The 21,642-nt window shown below is 37.0% G+C and overlaps 1 protein-coding gene across 1 annotated transcript; it reads left to right on the top strand.

The window, feature by feature from the left end:
• Window positions 1–988: 988 nt before the first annotated feature.
• LOC128207849 (sulfide:quinone oxidoreductase, mitochondrial-like) lies at window positions 989–19,816 on the top strand. The gene is made up of 10 exons (XM_052911017.1): window positions 989–1,415; window positions 6,449–6,619; window positions 7,690–7,743; window positions 8,659–8,856; window positions 9,371–9,474; window positions 12,573–12,681; window positions 15,294–15,483; window positions 15,902–15,969; window positions 16,858–17,036; window positions 17,803–19,816. Exons 1-10 carry the CDS (start codon window positions 1,233–1,235, stop codon window positions 17,861–17,863), a joined length of 1,317 nt encoding a protein of 438 aa, XP_052766977.1. The 5' UTR covers window positions 989–1,232; the 3' UTR covers window positions 17,864–19,816.
• Window positions 19,817–21,642: the final 1,826 nt, after the last annotated feature.

Raw genomic sequence — 21,642 nt, 5'->3', positions numbered from 1 at the left:
CTGTCAAGTATGGGTGGTATTTTTTTTGTTCAGAGGCAATTTAAAATAACTTGCCATATGTATTTGAAAATATATATATACGTAAAGGCAAGATGAACTTTTTATGTACTTGTTCATAGGACAATGTCACATTCGGGGGCATTCGTCACATACTGTGACAGCTCTTGTTCAATTTTCTTTGAGAAACAAGCTATATTGATAACAAAGGTTAAACTCTTTTACTCAGGTGAGCGATTTAGGGTCATCATGGCCCTCTTGTTTTATACAATTTCTAGTCTAAAATGCAGTTTTGGTGTATTTTATTACTCTTTTTTCTCCTATATTTGATTAAATAAAAAGTAAACTTGGTTGACGGGGGGGGGGGGGGGTGCGCCGGGTGCGCCGCTCCTTGGACCCCCTAGTGAATTGTTTGATTGAAAACTCGCGACTGGTCAATATTTAACCCAATATAGCTGAAGAACTTCAGCGAACACGTTATATATTACCTTTTGGGACGTGTTCTGTTATGTGTAGTTAACATAAAAAAAACTGAATATCAACATTATAGTTCTGGCTTCCATAACTTTAATGTTGATATTTATTTTTTTTGTGTTTACAACACATTACAGAACACGTCCCAAAAGGTAATATATTACGTGCTCGCTGAAGTTCTTTAGCTATCAACATTAAAGTTATGGAAGCCAGACCTTAACCCAATACACTTTAGTTACATACTGAAAGGGGTTTAAATTCTTCATGTTCTGAGATCAACCTTTATTTAAATTTGATGCATGTCCCTTTCAACCATTTACCAAGTTTCTCAAATATTTTTTTTTAATCAATAAACCAACTTAAATCCAGAGTCCTTTTGTTCCGTGTACTGTAATTCGAAAGAAGAGTAATAGGTTTTAATTCAATAAACACTGAGAAAATAAGCTTAACAATTTGTAAATTGTTACACAATTTAAAAATAAAACCAGAAAGGTGATGCCAGCATACTTTCATTTAGCCTGTGCACATTCACAACGTGTTTCCCACTGACTGGCTATGTCGCACAGTTATCGAGTACGTCATTGAACCACGGCGGTATATTTCAGCCTACCATGAGTGTTATCTAAAAAGTGGACTCATTGTTATGTATTTACCCAAGGACATGCTAACATGTGAATGAAGTGAATGAGATACGGAAATTATTTAAGAAATAATCAGAATCTTTTAAACACGGAAAACAAAAGAAGCGTCATTGTTTAAGGATGGCCCTTTCCACGAATAAAGTAGGCAAGGTTTTCGTGCATTTCGTGCGAAATTACAGCGCAGAAACCACCAAACACTATAAAGTGGTGGTTGCCGGAGGCGGCTCAGGTGGTCTTTCAATCGGGGCACGTGCTTGTCGGCAATTTGGAGTTGGAAACGTGGCAATTATTGAACCGGCCAAGGTAAGTGAAAGCGAAAGTAGACCATATGGCGTACGTGTGTTTACAACTTCACCGGCCATTTTTATTTGTTTGTCGATATATCAATCTGGTTAAAAACAGAAATTGACGAAATTCATGTGAAGATAAATGAAGAAGAGTTGTATCATAACTCATTTACGGCTCAAAGTCAATGCATCTGGTTCCTTGCCCAATGTTTACTGTACAAATGTACATGTACATTTGTACATGTACATTTGTATCTCTATTTTAAGATATCGACTCAAATATGTTAGCAAGTGGTTCTTGTTATCAGACATGGTAATGCATGCTCATATTTTAGTCTTGTAGGCACTTCAGACAATGTCGATGTGAACGGCGAGAATAGATAAACAAGATGTTGAGCTGACTGGTTTAATTCGAGGGCTGAATGCGAAAAGGTTCTAAGTGACATTAAATAAAGAAGAAGATAGAACCTTTTCGCTTTCACTCCTCGAATTGCAGTCACAAAACACTTCCTCAGGCTGTATTAAAAGGGTTTCCCTGGGCCCTGTTTTATGTTTGGTCTGATTTGACAGTTTTAAATTTTACATGGTTAGTTGACATTTATTATTAAAACATGTTGATAATGTTGACAATTTTATGTTCACATGATATTATGGAGTGCCAAATCTACATTATCTCAAATGTTTGAAGAGCTCTGCAACAAAGCTTTGTCCAGAATGCTATACAATTCAATTGAATTGAAGAGCTCTGCTATTGAATTACACCAATCTCTAAATCAATAAGGGACCACTCCAATTCAATTGGAGATGTCTCTAAACCATTATTTATATAATGTATGTCAAATACTTCATAGTTTCAAATCTGAATGTATCTAGGAGTTTATGCTCTCAACAATTAAATTCAGGAGTTGATTAACAGTAAAAGAGCTATCTTCAAAGCAGTTAGGTATGGATTTGTTAGAATTGGAGCTTTATCTACAAACCATTTGATGTCCTCATAAATTTAATAAGAGCTCTCTTCAAGTTCGCTCTAATTTAATTAGTGAGAGCAACAAATGAATTGTTGCCAGCGATAATTAATTATGTAATGTTAGCAAAAAATTTTAGAAACTTCTTCATATCATTTAAATCTCAAGGTCTTCATTTGATTTGAAGAGCTGTTCAAATCTTTTGTGGAGGTCTATATTTATTTGAAAAGCTCTTTAATTATTTGAAGAGCTCTTCACATATGAAGAACATTTCCTCGAATATAAAACAGATTCTGAATTTTCGCTGCTTGTTAAAAATAACTCCAAGACCCTTTCCTTCAACCTCTTTTCGAGGGGTGAATGTGAAAAGGTTCTAAGTGACATTAAATAAAAAAGATAGAACCTTTTCGCTTTCACCTATTGTTTTAAAATTAGATCAAAGATTTGTGGAGGGGGATATTGTTTTGGCATTGTCTGTCCTTCTGTTATTCCTTGCGCACATCCTTCCCTCTGTCCGTCTGCAACATTTTTTCTGTCCGGAACCAAATCTTGGTACGGATTGGTCAGATAATCTACAAACTTGGTCAGAATGTCCCCCTTGATAAAACTTTGACAGCTTGTAAATGTGGGCCACATGGGGTCAAATACTAGGTCACTAGGTCAAATCTTAGAAAAAACTTGGGAACATACTAAAAGCAATATATCTTGTCAAATATCTAAGAAAATTAATCAGAATGTTTTCCTTGATGGAATTATTGACTAGCTCAAAAATGGGTCACATGAGGTCAGAATATAGAAATTGGTATTGATGGGTCTGACTTAATGTAATATTGGTAGACTTTAAAGTTGGTCACATGGGGTCAGAAACTGTGGTCAAAATGTCCCCCTTAAAAGCTAGGTCATAAGGTCAAATCTTGGGAACAAACAGAGGCAATACATCCGCTCCAATCTTATATTTTTCTACTCCAATCTTCATGATACTTTTTCAGAATGTTTGCCTTGATTAAATCTTTTATTAGTTTGATACTGGGCAACATGGCGTCAAAAACTATGTTACTAGGTCAAATCTAAATGCTACACTATATAGTATATTCAATAAATAAATGATCCCTTTATTCCAAACAGTTCTGAACTTCTAAACAAACTCATATCTCATATCACATGTTTTGATTGGAATATTTCACCAACACATAAAATCCTCGCCTAATCTGACGGGGGATATCAATTCAATGAATTTGCTTGTTGTTGTTATTTTGTTTATTAAGTCTTAATAAAGTATTCACAGTTTAGTTTGACCAATTTGTATGTTTTTTGGCGATTTTGCATTTCATTGTGTTAAGTAGTAATTGCCAGGATTTGTACCAGTTGCATGCTTTGTACATTGTAGTTTTTGAGAGCTGTCTTCGTGTTTAATGCTTTTTAAGATTTTGGTTTCATCAGCGAATAATTTGGAGGAAAGTCTATGTTTTTGGGAAGCACCTTAATATAGAAAAGGATTGGACCTATGACATTCCTCAAGGGACTCCACTTTAAACTTTTTCCCCTTTACATGTGGCATTATCATTTATGATTACAAATTTCTCTTTGGAATCAGTAGTATCATATTTTGCTTTCGGAGCTTTTTGGTATGGTACTTTATTGAAAACTGCTTTGAAGTCCTATTAAATCATAGCTATTTCTTTGCATCTGTCCACTCAGTCCATTCTTGTAGGCATGCGAGTTGTTGTGTTTAATGGTCTTTTCAAAATCAATGTTGGTTTGGGTTGATGAGTTCATTTGTTTCAATGAATCTCATGATTTTGTTTTTGATATATTCTGCAGCAAATTGAAGTTATTCTTACTGGGTAGTAATTTTCTGCCATTTCCTATAACCTGGTGTGTAAGATGCCTGTTTCAATCCATTTGCCATTTTTCTGGATTCTTTTGATTTATTGAAGATTAATATTAAATTTTGTAGTAAGGTTGCTAGATTCTCTGCTCACTGACATTCTGTTATTATTCTGTGGTGACTTTTGTCAGATTGCCCTTTTTCTTCAGAAGGATTTATGACTCGTAACTATTTTCAAGATCTAATCTTTCATAATTTCAACGGTCTCTAGCTTGTTTTGTTGGTTGTTGATGTTAAAGTTTGGTAGTATACTAATTTAATTATTCAGTAGTGAAAATGGATGCCTGAAGTGTTTACTTAATTCATTTGATATTTCTTCTTCATCTTCCATTATTTTGCCAATGGGTTTTTAAAAGGTTTCATACTAATATGCTTGTTTAGGTGTTTTGACTTACACATATTTAGAACATTTATGTATTTACTTATTTGCAATTATCAGATTTGGTGTATATTAGTTTGTATATCACTCTGTTTCTCTTTTCCCTTATTATCATTATATGTGCAGGTGAATATGCACTTTTGCAGTGTGTGTATTCTATGCTGGCTGCTGTATTTCTCTTGATATCATCTCTTTGCTCATCAACAAAGTGGTTTTGCTGGTTTCAAGGTTTTACCTTGGTTTCTGGCATGTCTGTTTTCGGTAGTTTTGGGTTAGTTTTTCCTATCGCTTCTCAAGATCACTGTGTAAATAACTATACATTCTACTTTGCCAAAAGCTTGTCTAATTCATTATTAGTTTCCTTTGTGGTACTTCGACCTTTTCTAATATGTTTTGTTTTCTTGCCCCCAAAAGTGGGCATATTATGCACCAGTCAATTGTAACCACGGCTCCCCGCGGTCCGGAGATCAGCGGGGACTTTGACTTTCAGTCCACCCAAGCCCGGGTAAAATCCCCGCCCTGTGGGGAGGAAGTGCTGGTAAAATCCCCGCCAAATGCCCCCGCACCCCAGGGACCCTAGGTAACCAGGCCCATTCCTCGCTATTTTTGGCGCAAAGACAAAACCACTGCATTCACCTGGCACTGCGGGGCCACCTGGAAGCTAAAAACACGGCCCATTTCCCTGGCTATCCCCGGTATACCCCCGGACCTGGGGGGGCCGTGGTTACAATTGACTGTTGCATTAAAATCATACTGTTTGCCCGTCTGGTTTCCTGTATTGGACTGTAACTTTTTCATATAGAGAGGACTTTTTGGCACAGGAGTTTGGTACATTTAGATCACATGTTGAGTGCAAAACCCATGTCCCTACCTCAAGGGTCAAGGGCACACTTACAGGTTTATGAAATGCTACTTATTTGCATGTATAGTTGGTTATGTCAGGGCTGTAACTTTATCATGCATTATCATGGATTTTTGAAAAATAATTTGTGCATGTGTTCATTTCAAAGGCAATGTTTCCTGTCCAAGACCAATGACCCTACCTCAGAGTTCAAGTTTACACTTAGATTTTAATCACTATGGAATGTTGCAAAGAGTATAGATTTATGTGTCCTGATGTAACTTTGTCATGCACAGAGGAATTTTAAAATTACTTGGCTCATGTGTTTGTTACATAAGGACAATATGATGCGTGCAAGACCCATGTCCTTTCCACTTAATATCATCACTCATCTGGCGACTAGACACCAGATGGTTCCAATATGGAAAAATGGAAAAAAAAGTATTTCCTCATAACAAAACTAAATTGTCATTACAAGCTAGTATGTGGCCGATAATACATCATTTTACATGATTAAAATAATATTTGGTCGCTGTCTCAGCTGAGTTTTCCCGTTTAAAAATACCGCGTAATGCTTTCCCAGTTTATAGTGTGTATATTTAGCGTGTGAAAGTCACATGATTAGTACAGATACCCACGCTATTTTTAATTTAACTGGGATTTATGTTGTAGACAAACCCAGTAAATTTTCGAATTGGAAAAATATGCAAACACTTCGAAAGATACATAGATGTCATAAGCGATGCAATAAATCAGTTATTAAGATTCAATGTATTGTACACAACAATATCAATTTTATGTAAGTTTTTGACAATTTTCTTCCTGTGAAAGTTTAAAGGGTAAGATCAAAAGGAAAACTGGCCAATGCATGGGGGAAATCATATTTAATTGTCTGTCATCAAACAACTTTTAGTTCTGTCCATCACATGCTCTTGCTTCTTTCATTTTATTTTTAGAGTTTTCTATTTGATTTCAGGTCCACTACTACCAGCCCATGTGGACATTGGTCGGGGCCGGGGTAAAAACATTGTCGCAGTCAGGCGTCCCCACCCAAGAGGCTTTACCACGGGGATGTAAGCACTACAATCAGTATCTACAGGAATTCGACCCAGAGAGAAATACAGTCACCCTTAAAAATGGGGAAAAGGTACTCCCAAGTCAGTTCTCAAGAGTTCATGTTTTCAAAACTATATCAAAATATTAAGCAATGGAAAATTTAGAATATCAGTAAAAATTATGCTATATGCATTAGAGTTGGAGGTTTGTTTAACAATATTAAAACTTTCACAGATTTACCGTTTTAATAAAAACAGTTATTTTGTTTGTCTTGGAATGAGCCAATTTTTGCTCAACTATCTTACATCCAGTGAAATAAGACTGCTGACAAAAGATCATATTTCCGTATGAAAATTAATATTTTATGGATAAAAGCGTTACTAACGCTTTAAGAAAAATGCATAAAACATCATTTTTTTAACATAGATTTAAAAACCTGTGCTCTGATTTTTTTGTCAGCAGTCTTATGTCTCTGGTTTCTATGCATATTAGAAAAAAAATGGCACGTTCCAAGACAAAAAAGTTAAAAGAAGTTCAATCTGTGAGAGTGCAGCTTTGATATATATACTGAATTTATCCAATTAGGTTCTAGATCCTTTTTTTTTTCTAAATGTATATTCAAACGGTCATGAATTGGATAAAAGTTTAATTGCTTCAAAAATAAGTATTATGTGTTTAAGAAAAAATGCATAAAACATCATAGATAGAAATGATAGATATGAAAACCTGCGCTCTGATTTTTTGTCAGCAGTTTTATGTCTCTGGTTTCCACGCATTTTCGAAAAAAATGGCTCGTTCCAAGACAAAAAAAATAAAAAGTTGTTAAAACGTTCAATCTGTGAGAGTGCAGCTTTAATACTGAATTTATCCAATCGGGTTCTAGATCCTTTTTTTTCTCAATGTATACTCAAACGGTCATGAATTTGATTAAAAATTAATTGCTTCAGAAATAAGTCTTATGTGTTCTAATATGATACTTACATGTCAAGGTGTCACTTCAAGTTAAATATATATTTTTTTTATTTTAATGGATCAACTACATTTTGCAAAACAAACCTAATCTTAAAAATGTTAAAAAAAAATAAAATCAGCCTTTACAGTTTGTAGTTTTATATTGAATGTCAAGTTAACATTTATCATACGTGTTTATTTCTATTCCAGCTCAGTTACGACTACCTTGTAGTGGCCTTGGGAATACAGATAGATTTGAAAAAGGTAAAATGAATGAAACATGCCCTTCACTGCACATTGATTTATTGTGTATACAAAAGCTATAAATGAGTCATGTCATATGTGGCATTCGATTTCACCATGTAATTTATTTTCGTCTTTAGGAGCGTCTAATGGAGGTTACAGGTAAAATAAAAACACTTCTGCCGTGCTCTTTTCACAAGATCAAAGTCAGTTTTTCCCATTAATGGCCTCTGACAATCTTAGTTTCAATTACATTCACTTTACTTTAGGTCTTCTGTTGAGATGTTATTTAGCTAATATGAATACATACTAGTTGGTTTCCTTGTTAAAAACAGACTTGTGGGTTTCCTTGGTTGGTCTTGAACTCAAAACCATTTAGGTGAGCGGCATACATCTTTACCGCAACACCATCTCATCCTGTGTTATATTTAGTTTGTAATTATAAAATTGTTAAAAATCATTACATTTGACCCGCAATAGGAATTAAAAGCCGGCTATTTTTATTTTTTGGGGGCTCTACTGGCCAAAGGCATTAAACAAAAGCTTGTGAATATGATACAGTCTTCACTTTTGAGTTACCTCAATCAAACTTATACAGCAGTTAGATCTCCATCAGAGCTGGGATCCTTTAACCAGCCATATCTGCCCCTGCACGACTAGATTATGGCCCTTGAAATGCTACAGCCCTAGCACAAGTATACTCTAAGGAAGACAACTTTGTACAGAGAGCTGTAGCAATTGTAGCAATTATCTCCCTTTGTAAAACGCTTGAGTTCAGTATAGGATGAACAATTACCAAAAAAGCCATACCAGTAGAGCATAAGCCCTTGTGGGCCTCTTTGTTGACATGCATATAGAGTTTCAAATGAGTTTTTCTAACTTGAACCAGTATATTTTACGCTTGATTGATTTTCTTTCACATATATCTCTTGCTAGGTGGAGGGTTTAGAGGAAGCCTTGAAGAATGACAAGAACGTATGCACAAACTACTTGAGGGAGTATGTGGAAAAGACGTTTCCTGCCATCCAGGATTTCCGCGGAGGAAACGCCATCTTCACTTTCCCAAACACGCCTATCAAGTGTGCAGGCGCGCCCCAGAAAATCATGTATCTGGCTGAGGACTATTGGAAGAAGGTACATGCTGTTTCAAAAAAACGATTTCCTATGATGATATTATGCTCTTCAGTGGGGTAGATAAACACTACTAATATTTCGACAGTGCTATCAAGTGTGCAGACGCGCCTCAGAAAATCATGAGCCTGGTGGCGGAGTATCGAAGAAAAGATTATACAATTTGAGCCCTTAAAGGATCACTGTTCTAACAACTGATTGATTATGAGCTGTTGTGAACCTTGTATGATTATAAGCTGTTGTTAACCTCAAAGATATCCATGCTCTTACATCAAGGTCATATTACTCATTTTAAAATATATTTGAAATAATGGTCCTGCTTAAAGTTTTCATATGCTGGAAGTATTCCTTGCAGGAAATTGGAAAGTGATTTCAAAGACTCTGAGCTTGATTTTTTTGCCTTCAACTTTTGGTAACAACCGGGTACATAAATCATGATCTGAGTCAATGTAAACAAATCCTGAAAATTGCCCCTCACCCCACTTTAGTAATATGGTATAAAATCGGTGTATTTCAGCATGGAGTTAAAGACAAGACAAAGATTCTCTACAACACTGCCTTGGGTGTGATATTTGGGGTGCCAAGATATGCGGAAAGCTTGATGAAGGTCGTTGAAAGAAAGTGAGCTATTCTAGTTAGTTGTAATAAAATGATTCTTATTTGTTTTGCAATAACTTTGAAACAAGTTATACAAGTGGGGAATCTAGAGAGCCCTGAGGTAATCTGACTTGATGACCACCAACCAAACTCACATGCACCTTGGCAGAGGATCGAACCCATGTAAGCACAACCAAATTAGTTTATGATCGTAATGAAAATATATATGCAATTTTCTAGGCATTCTACTCTGTGGGAACAAGTATTTTCTGAAAAGGTAACACAAAATTGCAGGAGCAACTAAGGGCTATTCCAGTAAAACATATTGCCTCTGGGGGAAGGCAATTATTTTAATTGTATATAGGTGGGTGTCTTTTTTTCGCTAATATGGACCCCAAAAGGGTAAATTTGCTTCTGGGGGGGGGGGGGGGGGGGGTAGCATAAATTAAAAGTGCCTTCCCCCTAGGGGCTTGATTTCAATGACTTTCATTTCTAAAATCAATCAGATGTTTATTATACATGTGTAAAGATGTCTATATATATGTGCCTCAATACTTATTATGCCCCCTTTCGAAGAAGAGAGGTATATTGCTTTGCACATGTCGGTCAGTAGGTCGGTCGGTAGGTCGGTCCGTCAGTCGGTCGGTCCGTCGGTAGACCAAAGCTTGTCCGAGAGATAACTGAACAATTTCTGGACGTATGGACATCAAACTTGACTTGAAGGTTGGGCCTGACCAGTAGATGACCCCTATTGATTTTAGGGCTCATCGGGTCAAAGGTCAAGGTCACAGTGACCTTTAATGGTAAGATAATTTTAAAGCTTGTCCGAGTGATAACTCAACAATGCCTAGACCTGTGGTCATCAAACTTGATATGGAAGTTGGGCCTGACCAGTAGATGACCCCTATTGTTTTGGGGGATCATTGGGTCAAAGGTCAAGGTCACAGTGACCTTGAATGGTAATAGGTTGTCCGAGTGATAACTCGACAATGCCTGCAACCATGGCCCTCATACTTGACTTGGAGGTTGGGCCAGACCAGTAGATGACCCCTATTGTTTTTGGGTGACATCGGGCCAAAGGTCAAGGTCACAGTGACCTTGAATGGTAGAAGGTTGTCCGTGTGATAACTCAACAATGCCTTGACCTAAGGTCATCAAACTTGACTTGGAGGTTGGGCCTAACCAGTAGATGACCCCTATTGTTTTGGGGGGGTCATCTGGCCAAAGGTCAAGGTCACAGTGACCTTGAATGGTAAAAGGTTGTCCGTGTGATAACTCGACAATGCCTGCACCCATGGCCCTCAAACTTGACTTGGAGGATGGGCCTGACCAGTAGATGACTTCTATTGTTTTGGGGGGTCATTGGGCCAAAGGTCAAGGTCACAGTGACCTTGAATGGTAAAAGGTAGTCCGAGTGATAACTCGACAATGCCTGCACCCATGGCCCTCAAACTTGACTCGGAGGTTGGGCCTGACCAGTAGATGACCCCTATTGATTTTAGGGGTCATTGGGCCAAAGGTCACAGTGACCTTGAATGATAAAAGGTTGTCCGAGTGATAATCCAAATATGCCTGCACCCATGGCCCTCAAACTTGACTTGGGGGTTGGGCCTGACCAGTAGATGACCCCTATTGATTTAAGGGGTCAAAGGTCAAGGTCACAGTGATCTTGAAAGCAAACTCGACAATTCCTGGACCTATGGTCATCAAATTTGACATGAAGGTTGGGCCTGACCAGTAGATGACCCCTCTTGACTTTAGGGGTTAACGGGCCAAGTCAAGGTTACAGTAACCTTTAACACAAAAAAGTTAAAAAATCTTCTCCCAGTGATATCTCAACAATGCCTGAACCTATGATCATCAAATTTGACATGGAAGTTGGGCCTGACCAGGAGATGACCCTTATTGATTTAAGGAGTCATTGGGTCAAAGGTCAAGTTTACAGTGACCTTGAATGCGAAAATGTTTCGAGTGATAACTCGACAATGCATGCACCCATGGCACTCAAAAATGACTTGGAGTTGTTTTTGACCTGTAGATGACCCCTTATGATTTTAGGGGTCATCGGGTCAAAGGTCAAGGTCAAAGTGACCTTGAACGAAAAAAGCTTGTCTGTGTGATAACTTGTCAATGCCTGCACCCATGGCCGTCAAACTTGACATTTAGATTTTTGGTGTCCAGCTGATGACTCCTATAGATTTCATAGCGTTCATGCTCTGTCACTATTTTGCAAATCCATGAAGTTCACTAGCCCTTCTTGGAAAATTTGCAAAATCGCGGACAAGCATTCAGACCGCATGGTTAGATGAAAAATAAGAATTAATCCTTATATTCACATTACCCCCTTTTCACTACTTTTCTTGTTAGCAATTATGATTTTGGTTGTAATACTCAAGAAAACTTGTGAAACTCTGTCACGAAAGGTCGACCAGTTCATGCATAAAAAACGCAAACTTTATTGTACAGAAAATCAAGTGTGAATGTAAATTTTAAACATTAAAGTGACACTCTTATTCAAAATCAATACATACACATGTAAAACAAACATAACTTTTGACTGGTAAACCTTTAACTACTTACTAAATAATGCTATCAAGGAAAATATTAACTACTGATAATAAGATTGTAACCATCGATTTAATAGCAGAAAGCGCAAAAATATTAAAAGATTGGTGAATGCTAAAAGATTTACTGTATTCTATAGTCTTGTCAGGTAGAAATACTGTGTTTTATGCTCATTTCTTTCAAATTAAACTCGATATCCTTCAAGAGAATCTTTTTTTTATATTTATTCATCCTTTTTGGAATATTAAAACAATATTTTCAATTGTGGTAAATCTTATTTGGGAGTAAGAGTGCATCTTTAAGTATTATGAAATTAAGCTTAGATGTAAATGATTAAGTGTGTTCAGTAAAAACAGATTTAAATTTGTTTGATTGTGAAGACAGCTATGGATATACTCGTCTGTTTCCTTGGTAGAAACTAGTACTGCTCCACGGTGTCCAAATTTTGATAATACTGTGAAACAGTGCCTATGACTGGGGCTTAAACCCACAATTTCTTGGATGAGAGGCTGACACCTTTACCACTAGACCACCTTACACTGTTTCTCTGTTTGCAGAGGAATAATCCTGAACAAGCGACAAAGTTTGAAGGCTGTGGACCATGCCAAGAAGACTGCAACCTTTGACCTCCTTGACAGCGAGAAAGGAGAGACACAGACGTACCATGTATGATATACTTGGTCATATACCTTCACCAAGACTATTGTTATACCCCCAACAAACAAAGTTTGAGTGGGTATATTGGAGTCACCCTGTGATCTGTTGGTCGGTTTGTTGGTCGGTCGGTCCGTTCGTTGCAATTGGTCTTGTCTGGAACATAACTTGAAAACTACCGGATAGAATTTAATTAAACTTGACACGATGGTAAAGGATAATAAGCGGAAGTGCAGTGTACAAGAACCATAACTGTATTCAGCTAACTACAGAGTTATTGCCTTTTGTTACATTTCCTTATCAGGAGCATAACTTGAAAACTGCTAGATGAAGCTTATTATACCCCCACAAATGAAGTTTGAGGGGGTATATAGGAATGAGCTTGTCGGTCGGTCGGTCGGTCGGTCGGTCTGTTGGTCTGTCGGTTTTCATGGTTTCCGGACGATAACTCATGAAAGGCTAGACAGATTTGAAAAAATTTTGGTACACAGGTGTAACATCAGAAGATACAGGTCAAGTTCGATATTGGGGCTGGTGGGGCCAAGGTCAAGGTCACTGTTACTAAAAATAGAAAAACGGTTTCCGGACGATAACTCATGAAAGGCTAGACAGATTTGGCAAAATTTTGGTACACAGGTGTAACATCAGATGATACAGGTCAAGTTCGATATTGGGGCTGGTGGGGCCAAGGTCAAGGTCACTGTTACTAAAAATAGAAAAACGGTTTCCGGACGATAACTCATGAAAGGCTAGACAGATTTGAAAAAATTTTGGTACACAGGTGTAACATCAGAAGATACAGGTCAAGTTCGATATTGGGGCTGGTGGGGCCAAGGTCAAGGTCACTGTTACTAAAAATAGAAAAACGGTTTCCGGACGATAACTCATGAAAGGCTAGACAGATTTGGCAAAATTTTGGTACACAGGTGTAACATCAGATGATACAGGTCAAGTTCGATATTGGGGCTGGTGGGGCCAAGGTCAAGGTCACTGTTACTAAAAATAGAAAAACGGTTTCCGGACGATAACTCATGAAAGGCTTGACAGATTTGAACAATTGTTGGTACACAGGTGTAACATCAGAAGATACAGGTCAAGTTCGATATTGGGGCTGGTGGGGCCAAGGTCAAGGTCACTGTTACTAAAAATAGAAAAACGGTTTCCGGACGATAACTCATGAAAGGCTAGACAGATTTGAACAATTTTTGGTACACAGGTGTAACATCAGAAGATACAGGTCAAGTTCGATATTGGGGCTGGTGGGGCCAAGGTCAAGGTCACTGTTACTAAAAATAGAAAAACGGTTACGGGACGATAACTCATGAAAGGCTAGACAGATTTGAACAATTTTTGGTACACAGGTGTAACATCAGAAGATACAGGTCAAGTTCGATATTGGGGCTGGTGGGGCCAAGGTCAAGGTCATTGTTACTAAAAATAGAAAAACATTTCCGGATGATAACTCATAAAAGGCTAGACAGATTTGAAAAATTTTGGTACACAGGTGTAACATCAGAAGATACAGGCCAAGTTCGATATTGGGGCTGGTGGGGCCAAGGTCAAGGTCACTGTTACTAAAAATAGAAAAACGGTTTCCGGACGATAACTCATGAAAGGCTAGTTTTTCTTGTCAGCAGTGTAACTTCTAAATTACTCAACAGATTTAAATAAAACAATACATGCATGATAAAAGAAGATGCAGTGTGCAGTAACCTTGGAGTTATGGCCTCTTTTCAAAGGAATGGTTTGCCATTCCTGTGTCCAGGCGGCATTTGGGGGTATTCGTCACTCCTGTGATTAATTATAAATGATTATTATTTAATTATTATTTTAATTAAAGACAATGAGACAATGAGAGGAAGTGTAGTGTACAAGAACCGTAACTCGATTCTACCTTATAACAGAGTTTTTGCCCTTTGTTACTTATTCTGGTCCGGAGCATAACTTGAAAACTACTGGATGGAATTTAATTAAGTTTCTTATGATGGTAAAGAAGAATGAGAGGAAATGCAGTTTACAAGAACCATAACTCTTTTTCAGCTAATCACAGAGTTATAGCTCTTTGTTCCTTTTTCTTATCCGGAGCATTACTTGAAAACTAAAGGATGGAATTTAATCAAACGTCATACAATGGAAAAGGACAATGAGAGAAAGTGCAGTGTACAAGAACCATAACTCTATTTCAGCTAACTACAGAGTTATTGCCCTTTGTTACTTTTTCTTGTCAGCAGCATAGCTTCATAATTACTCAATGGATTTTAATTAAACAACACTCACTTGTTAAGCATAATAAGTGGAAATGCAGTGTACAATAACCTCAGAGTTTTGGCCTCTTTTCAAAGAAATAGTTTGCCATTCCTGTGTCCAGGCGTCATTCAGGGGTATTTGTCACTCCTGTTACAGCTCTAGTTAAAATCAGGCAGGCATACACCAAACAACAATGTTTGAAATAGCCTCTTTTCAAAATTTATTGTGATCATTAATTTCATTGTTCAAATTACCCAGTAGATTTTGTTACTCTTGATAAATTTTGACATTAATCTTGTAATAACTCTATACAAAAAAAAGATTTTAGCTGCGAGTTCAGCCATTTCCTAGTTTAATTTCAATGATATTTTACACAGTACGACTTTCTTCATGTGGGACCGCCCCAGTCAGGACCAGATGTGCTCAAGAATTCTTCAGTGCCGATTGTTGACGCGACAGGGTTCCTTGATGTGGATAAAAACACATGCCAGCATGTCAAATTTCCGAACATTTTTGGCATTGGGGACTGTACCAACATACCTGCTGCGAAAACTGCAGCTGCTGTAGGTGAGTAGGGGGTGAAGTGAAACGATCTCTGGGTTACTGAAAAAACTGTATTATATGATAAATAATAAAAGATTTGAGTCTATAATATTTTTCTTTGCTTGATTTTGTAAACAGCTGTTAGCAAATAAGAATCACTCTTGAGTTTCTGGAATAGGAGCAAATATTTTTTGAGTGTCGTTTTAGAGTGGATAAGTAAATGACCCCTGGTCATGTTTTCATGGTAGACTTTATGAGTTAAAGTACTATTATACAGTTATGAAGTTACATGTATTAGTTATTAAATGATTGGATATTCACCATTTGTAGCAATATTGTCAGAAACTGTTAGCATTTCTTTTGTTCCTTATTAAACCTTTTTACCATAGTGTAAAATTTAACAGGTTAATATCTTTCACATTAAAACTTGTTTTAAATCCAGCTGCCTGCAGTGGACACCTGTGGCGAGGAATCAAAGACATGGAGGCTGGAAAGAAGCCTTCAGGCACAGTGAGTACTTGTATTGTAAACGTTTAAGTAAACATTCATGTTAAACTTGTTTCATATATTATTCGCCCGTCTGTTGTTTTTTTAAGTAAAAAATATTAAGAGTATCGTGATACCCTTGTTTTTTTCAGCATCGGCGTAGTGAACTTTAACCTTGGTCAAAACTTGAAACACATTCAAAATGTTCAAATGCAACTTGGTACACATGTTGTCAGAGACAGTACTCGCATGAACAGCAAGGCCCGTAACTATGGCATGAATAATGTTATGGTTACACCCCTTGTATGACTGAGAAAGTTAACAACAGCCAAGTATTAGAGTTCACTCCATAGTGGTATTGTTTTACTTTTAAGACTTTTTATTGGTGATTTCAAACACAATTGCTGTTGCTACAAGCATGCAATTTAAACTTAACAGAGAGAAATTCATTTAAAATGACAATTCAGACTTATATGTTAGCACTTTAGTCAGGAATCTACAATATAATTGACAGAACTAAGAAATATTTCACACCATTGAGGGCCATATGACTTTAAAAGGACCTGCCAGTCAGAACGAAAATGTTTATGAACCCAGGCATGAACCGGAGTAGACTTATCCGCGGGGACTAACTGGACGGTCCATATAATGTTATAAGGCCCGAAGAGGTGTGTTATATTTCAAAGCAAATAGTGTTTACTTTCGAGAATTGTTTGCCATTGTGTAAAAAGCAAGCTGCACTCAACATTTTAATGACGTCAGCAGTCCATATGATATTTTTAGGAGGTCTGAACCAGCCAAAAATAATGATATGGACTGCTGACATCTTAAAAAAACGGAACTATCGACTTTATAAAGAAGAGACACATTTATGAAAGGTACAATATAACATACTTCTTGTTTATATTACAGTACAATGGCTACTCCTCATGTCCGCTGATCACAGATTACCACCACTGCATTCTTGCCGAGTTCGGTTTTGACGGGCAGATTTACGAAACGTTCCCGCTCGACCAGAGCAAGGAGAGACGTACAATGTACCATCTCAAGAGAGATGTCATGCCACAAATATACTGGCATATGTTCCTCAAGTATGTTACAGATTACATAAGCATAGCAAAATAAGATTGTGTTGTCTGTATGTGACTATGTCGGCGACATCCTACTTTCATGTCGGCACTTTTCTTGACATTTTTTCTCCAATCTTTACAAAATTTGGCAGCAATTCTCAATTGCATAATATTTTGACTGAGTTTATCACAAGTCAGGTCTCCATTGTGACTTTACAGTTGAGTTATGGTCCGTGAATTGTCAAAATGATTGGCGAATCACAACACAAATTCAAATTTTGTAACAGGGAAGTTACAGTAGATTATTTTATGATTTTCATGCACAAATGATCTACGCATCGTGACAGCGTTTTGTGAGCTTCATTGCCATGCCTTACTACAATGAACTATTAAACACATGCTGATAGATTAATAAGTCTTGCAGATGTTCCGCTAAAATGGACCTTGTTCTTTTCTCTAGAACAGCCTTAGTTCTTTCCTCTAGAACAGCCTTAGCGCCATATAAACCTTCATAAATAATTATATATATAAATTTAAAGTATATTTTAAACACAGCTTGATCTCTGCTTCATTGTATTGGATCAAGGTGGGGAAAGTCTATATCTTTAACACAAGTCTAAACATAATCCTATCAGTACTTATAAGTAATAAAAAAAAATACCAATACTGGTTATTACCAAGGAAACTGAGTGTGATTCTATTAGTATTAACTATCAGCTATTTAAAGTAATTATTATAATCTTAACTGAAAAGTAAAACATTCTGACCTACCATTTTCTTTTTTCAGAGGTTACTGGAATGGGCCGGGAACGTACCGGAAGATAATGCACCTTGGAATGTGCTGCTGAAAAGTGCACTCTTGCGCCTTTAACATATGTTTTATGATATATCCAAGTTGTTAAGCACTTCTGCATTATCTTATCATTGTTTGGTTTTTAAATTTATATTTGTGAGTGATCATAATATCAATGTCTAAAATTATAGTTTGATCCACCAGTTCTAACCAAAAAAATATTTTTCTTAGGATTTAAAACATCCTAACTTTGAAGCATTGAGAAACAATTTTTTGGAAATCATGAGCTAACAATATTTTGTCTTACGCTCGTGGATAAGATGGATGCAACCCATGCATTATTTTGGCGGAATTGTAATTATGGTACCTGTGGTCTTAAATTCTTGCATATTCATTTTGAATGCTTCTCAGTTTTAATCAATTTTCGACATTTTTATTTTTATTTTAAAAGTGTGTTTGTTACAGATATAAAAGCAAAATAACGACAATTAATATGTAATAGGGGAACTCAGTCATTCAAATTTATGATGAAGCAAAGCAAATAATTATATTAGTGTTGTAAGGTTTTACTCTTTAGTTGTAATTAATTGTAACATATCTTAAAGCTGCACTCTCGCAGAATGACCATTTTTATTTTGTTTTTGAATGAACCAATTTTTGTGTAAATGTCTGGAAACCAGTGATATTAGATTGCTGACGAAAGACCAAATTGTTTTATGGCTTAAAGCGTATCCAACACCTCTGAAAAATGAAATTTTCTGCAGGCTCTCAAACATTTGAGATCTGTTGTATTGTTAATCATCTTAGATGACTGAATTGAAGGCATTGATAACAAAATCAGCTGATTCTGAGAAAAAAAAGAGTCAAAACTGTCAATCTTTGAGGGCGCAGCTTTATTTTTTTTTTAATTAAAATAAAAGAGAACATGAAAACATTCATGTTTTTCAGCATTAAAGAAGTTCATCTTAAGTATTTACTTTTTAAAAGAAAGTACATGAAATTATTGTGACTGTTATATGTCACATGTTCAAGTATTACTTGCCTTGTAAAGGCCAAATGTATATAATAGTATTAATATATAATTATGATGAGGTTGTTCCATTAACGCTTTGTTGGGGGATTTTGAATCCTTCAATGTAATTACCAGCACCGATTTCTTGAAACTTCTTAAGTCCCTTATAACAGGATTAAGCTAAGCTCACTATTTTTGATTTACAATAAATTGCGTAATATTACTTTCTTTAAGAGTTTTTATACTTTGGATAGGAATTATCATGATGAAAATCACATTAAACCATTTTTTCATTTATCAAGATTCAATTTAAGTATGTATTTTGGCTAATTGAAATAAGCTACTTAAGCCTGTTAAGCTTAAGAAGTTTCGAGAAATTGGCCCCAATTTCCAAAATAATCTTACATGAAACAAGCTCAAGTATCTTATTTCATTTGACCACATTATTAATTTAAACTTGTTTTTACAAGAGATAGTTGTATACTTTAGACCAAAGGAAAGCTTGACTTAAGATTGTTCAAGAAATTGGGTCAAAAAGGAACGCTATTGTACTTATTGTGCAGATTTTTTTTCTACTTAGAAATATGATTTCGTTTATTTTTGCGGGAACATAGAATAGAGTTTCCAGTTTGAAGTACAAATGCAACAAAGTTGCAGATATATAGATACCGGCCTATGTGCTTCACTGTGATCTTTTGCCTGGTCATACACTTTTGTTAAAGATTTTGGAAGATCACGCAGTTGTTGTTAATGTTATATACATGTTTGTGATTTTCATGGATGTAAGACAAGTTGTAATATTATCGTTTTATCTCAAATTATGATTCTTGGACACACACAAAATATGTCGCTTCTGAAGTGTTTGAAACTGACTGATATTTAGTTATTTGAAACTTGTTTCTTCATAAATTGCAAAAAAACATTACATTGTTTACTTTGTTCTGTTTTGCAACATATGATAATTATGCTTTGACCAATAAATCCAGTATTCTCTTATGGGGTTTTTTCTCAGCAAGGGGCTGCAATCTTTAAGCAGGGGATCTGAGTAGATGACTGAATAAAGAAACTTGTAGAAAATAGTTTACAGCTATACATTATAAAGAAACATTACCAGCCCACTTACAGAAGGTATCTCTGTGCACAGATGGGTGAGGGTGTAAAGCCTGGGCCTTGATTCCCTGATGAGAGCCATGGATAGGCGCTGAGTTGAAACTGATCTTGACAGCGAACCCACACAACAAAGACTTGCTAGACTATGAAGGCAATGGGCCAAAAATTTACAGTCATGGAAAATAAATTGAATTCAATTGAAACCCTTGAAAAGAAGTTAAGGAAAATATGGATAGCCCTCGAGGACCGTGTGAAGCGTAAGGACAAACGCGTAAATAAGCTTGAGGACGAGGTTGAGTGGGTGGAGGTGGAGGCGGGGATTATGGCAGACAGGGTGATCATGTTAGGAAAACAACTGGAGGAGCTTCGGTATGCCATTGCGTAATTAAAGTCGCAGTCAATATGAAAAATAATTTGGTGTTCACCAATGTTCCTGGAGATAACTTTTCAGGAAACGAGCCAGCAGACGACACCGAGAACAAACTTCAGCAGACGACACCAAGAACAAACTTCAGCAGACGACACTGAGAACAAACTTCAGCCGACGACACCGAACACCGAGAACAAACTTCAGCCGACGACACCGAAAACAAACTTCAGCCGACGACACCAAGAACAAACTTCAGCCGACGACACCGAGAACAAACTTCTGCCGACGAGACCGAAAACAAACTTCGTATGCATATCCAGGGGACCCTCAAGATCAAGAAAAAGACGACTGAGTCACTTTGAGCACTTTCATCGCTCCCTGGGGCCACCAAGGCAGGGTAAAGTACGAAATATCATTGCGAAGTTAACCATTTTTATGGACGTAGTTCTGCGGAAGTGGAAACATTTGGCAGGGACGGGATTTCAAATGTATGAACATTTCCCACTGGAAGTGCTTGATAAACGCCGCCAGCTGGTTCCCATGATGAAAGACACAAGGAAGGAGGGCAAGTGGGCATGGATTGCGTATGACATGTATTATGTTTTGTATGAACCTTGGGAGTTCTAATGTAGCGTTTGAATGCGATTGTGAATGTGATTTCCAAGGGCCCATGCGCATGATTTTTGTTCTGAAATGCCTAACAGTATTGCTTGAGTATACGCCAATGTTGAAGCTGTGTAAGTATGCCCCCCTTCGAAGAAGAGGGTGTATATGGCTTTGCACATGTCGGTCCGTTGGTAGACCAAACCTGGTCGGATTTATAAGTCGACAATGCCTGGTCATCAAACTTGACATAAAGATTGGGCCTGACCAGTAGATGACTCCTATTATTTTAAGGGTTCATCAGGTCAAAGTCACAGTGGCCTTAAATGGGATATGGTTTTCAAAGCTTGTCCAAGTGATAACTCGACAATGCCTTGACCTATGGTCATCAAACTGGACATTGAGGCTGGGCCTGACCAGTAGATGACCCTTATTATTTTAAGGGGTCATCAGGTTAAAGGTCAAGGTCACAGTGATTTTTAATGGGATATGGTTTTCAAAGCTTGTCCGAGTGATAACCCAACATTGTGATAATTTTTGGTCATCAAACTTGACATTGAGGCTGTGCTTGACCAGTATATGACTCCTACTGATTTAAGGGGTCAAAGGTCAAGTTCACAGTGACCAGGGGCCAATAATACATGTATCTTATTCCCAGCAGTGACCTTGAAAAAAGGTGAACCGAGTGATGACTTGACAATGCCTGCACCCATGGCCCTCAAACTTGACTTGGAGGTTG

Source organism: Mya arenaria, chromosome 11 (genome assembly GCF_026914265.1).
Source record: "Mya arenaria isolate MELC-2E11 chromosome 11, ASM2691426v1".
Lineage (NCBI taxonomy): Eukaryota > Metazoa > Mollusca > Bivalvia > Myida > Myidae > Mya > Mya arenaria.
Note: the sequence above shows the minus strand (reverse complement) of the source record. Positions and strands in the feature narration are given on the sequence as shown.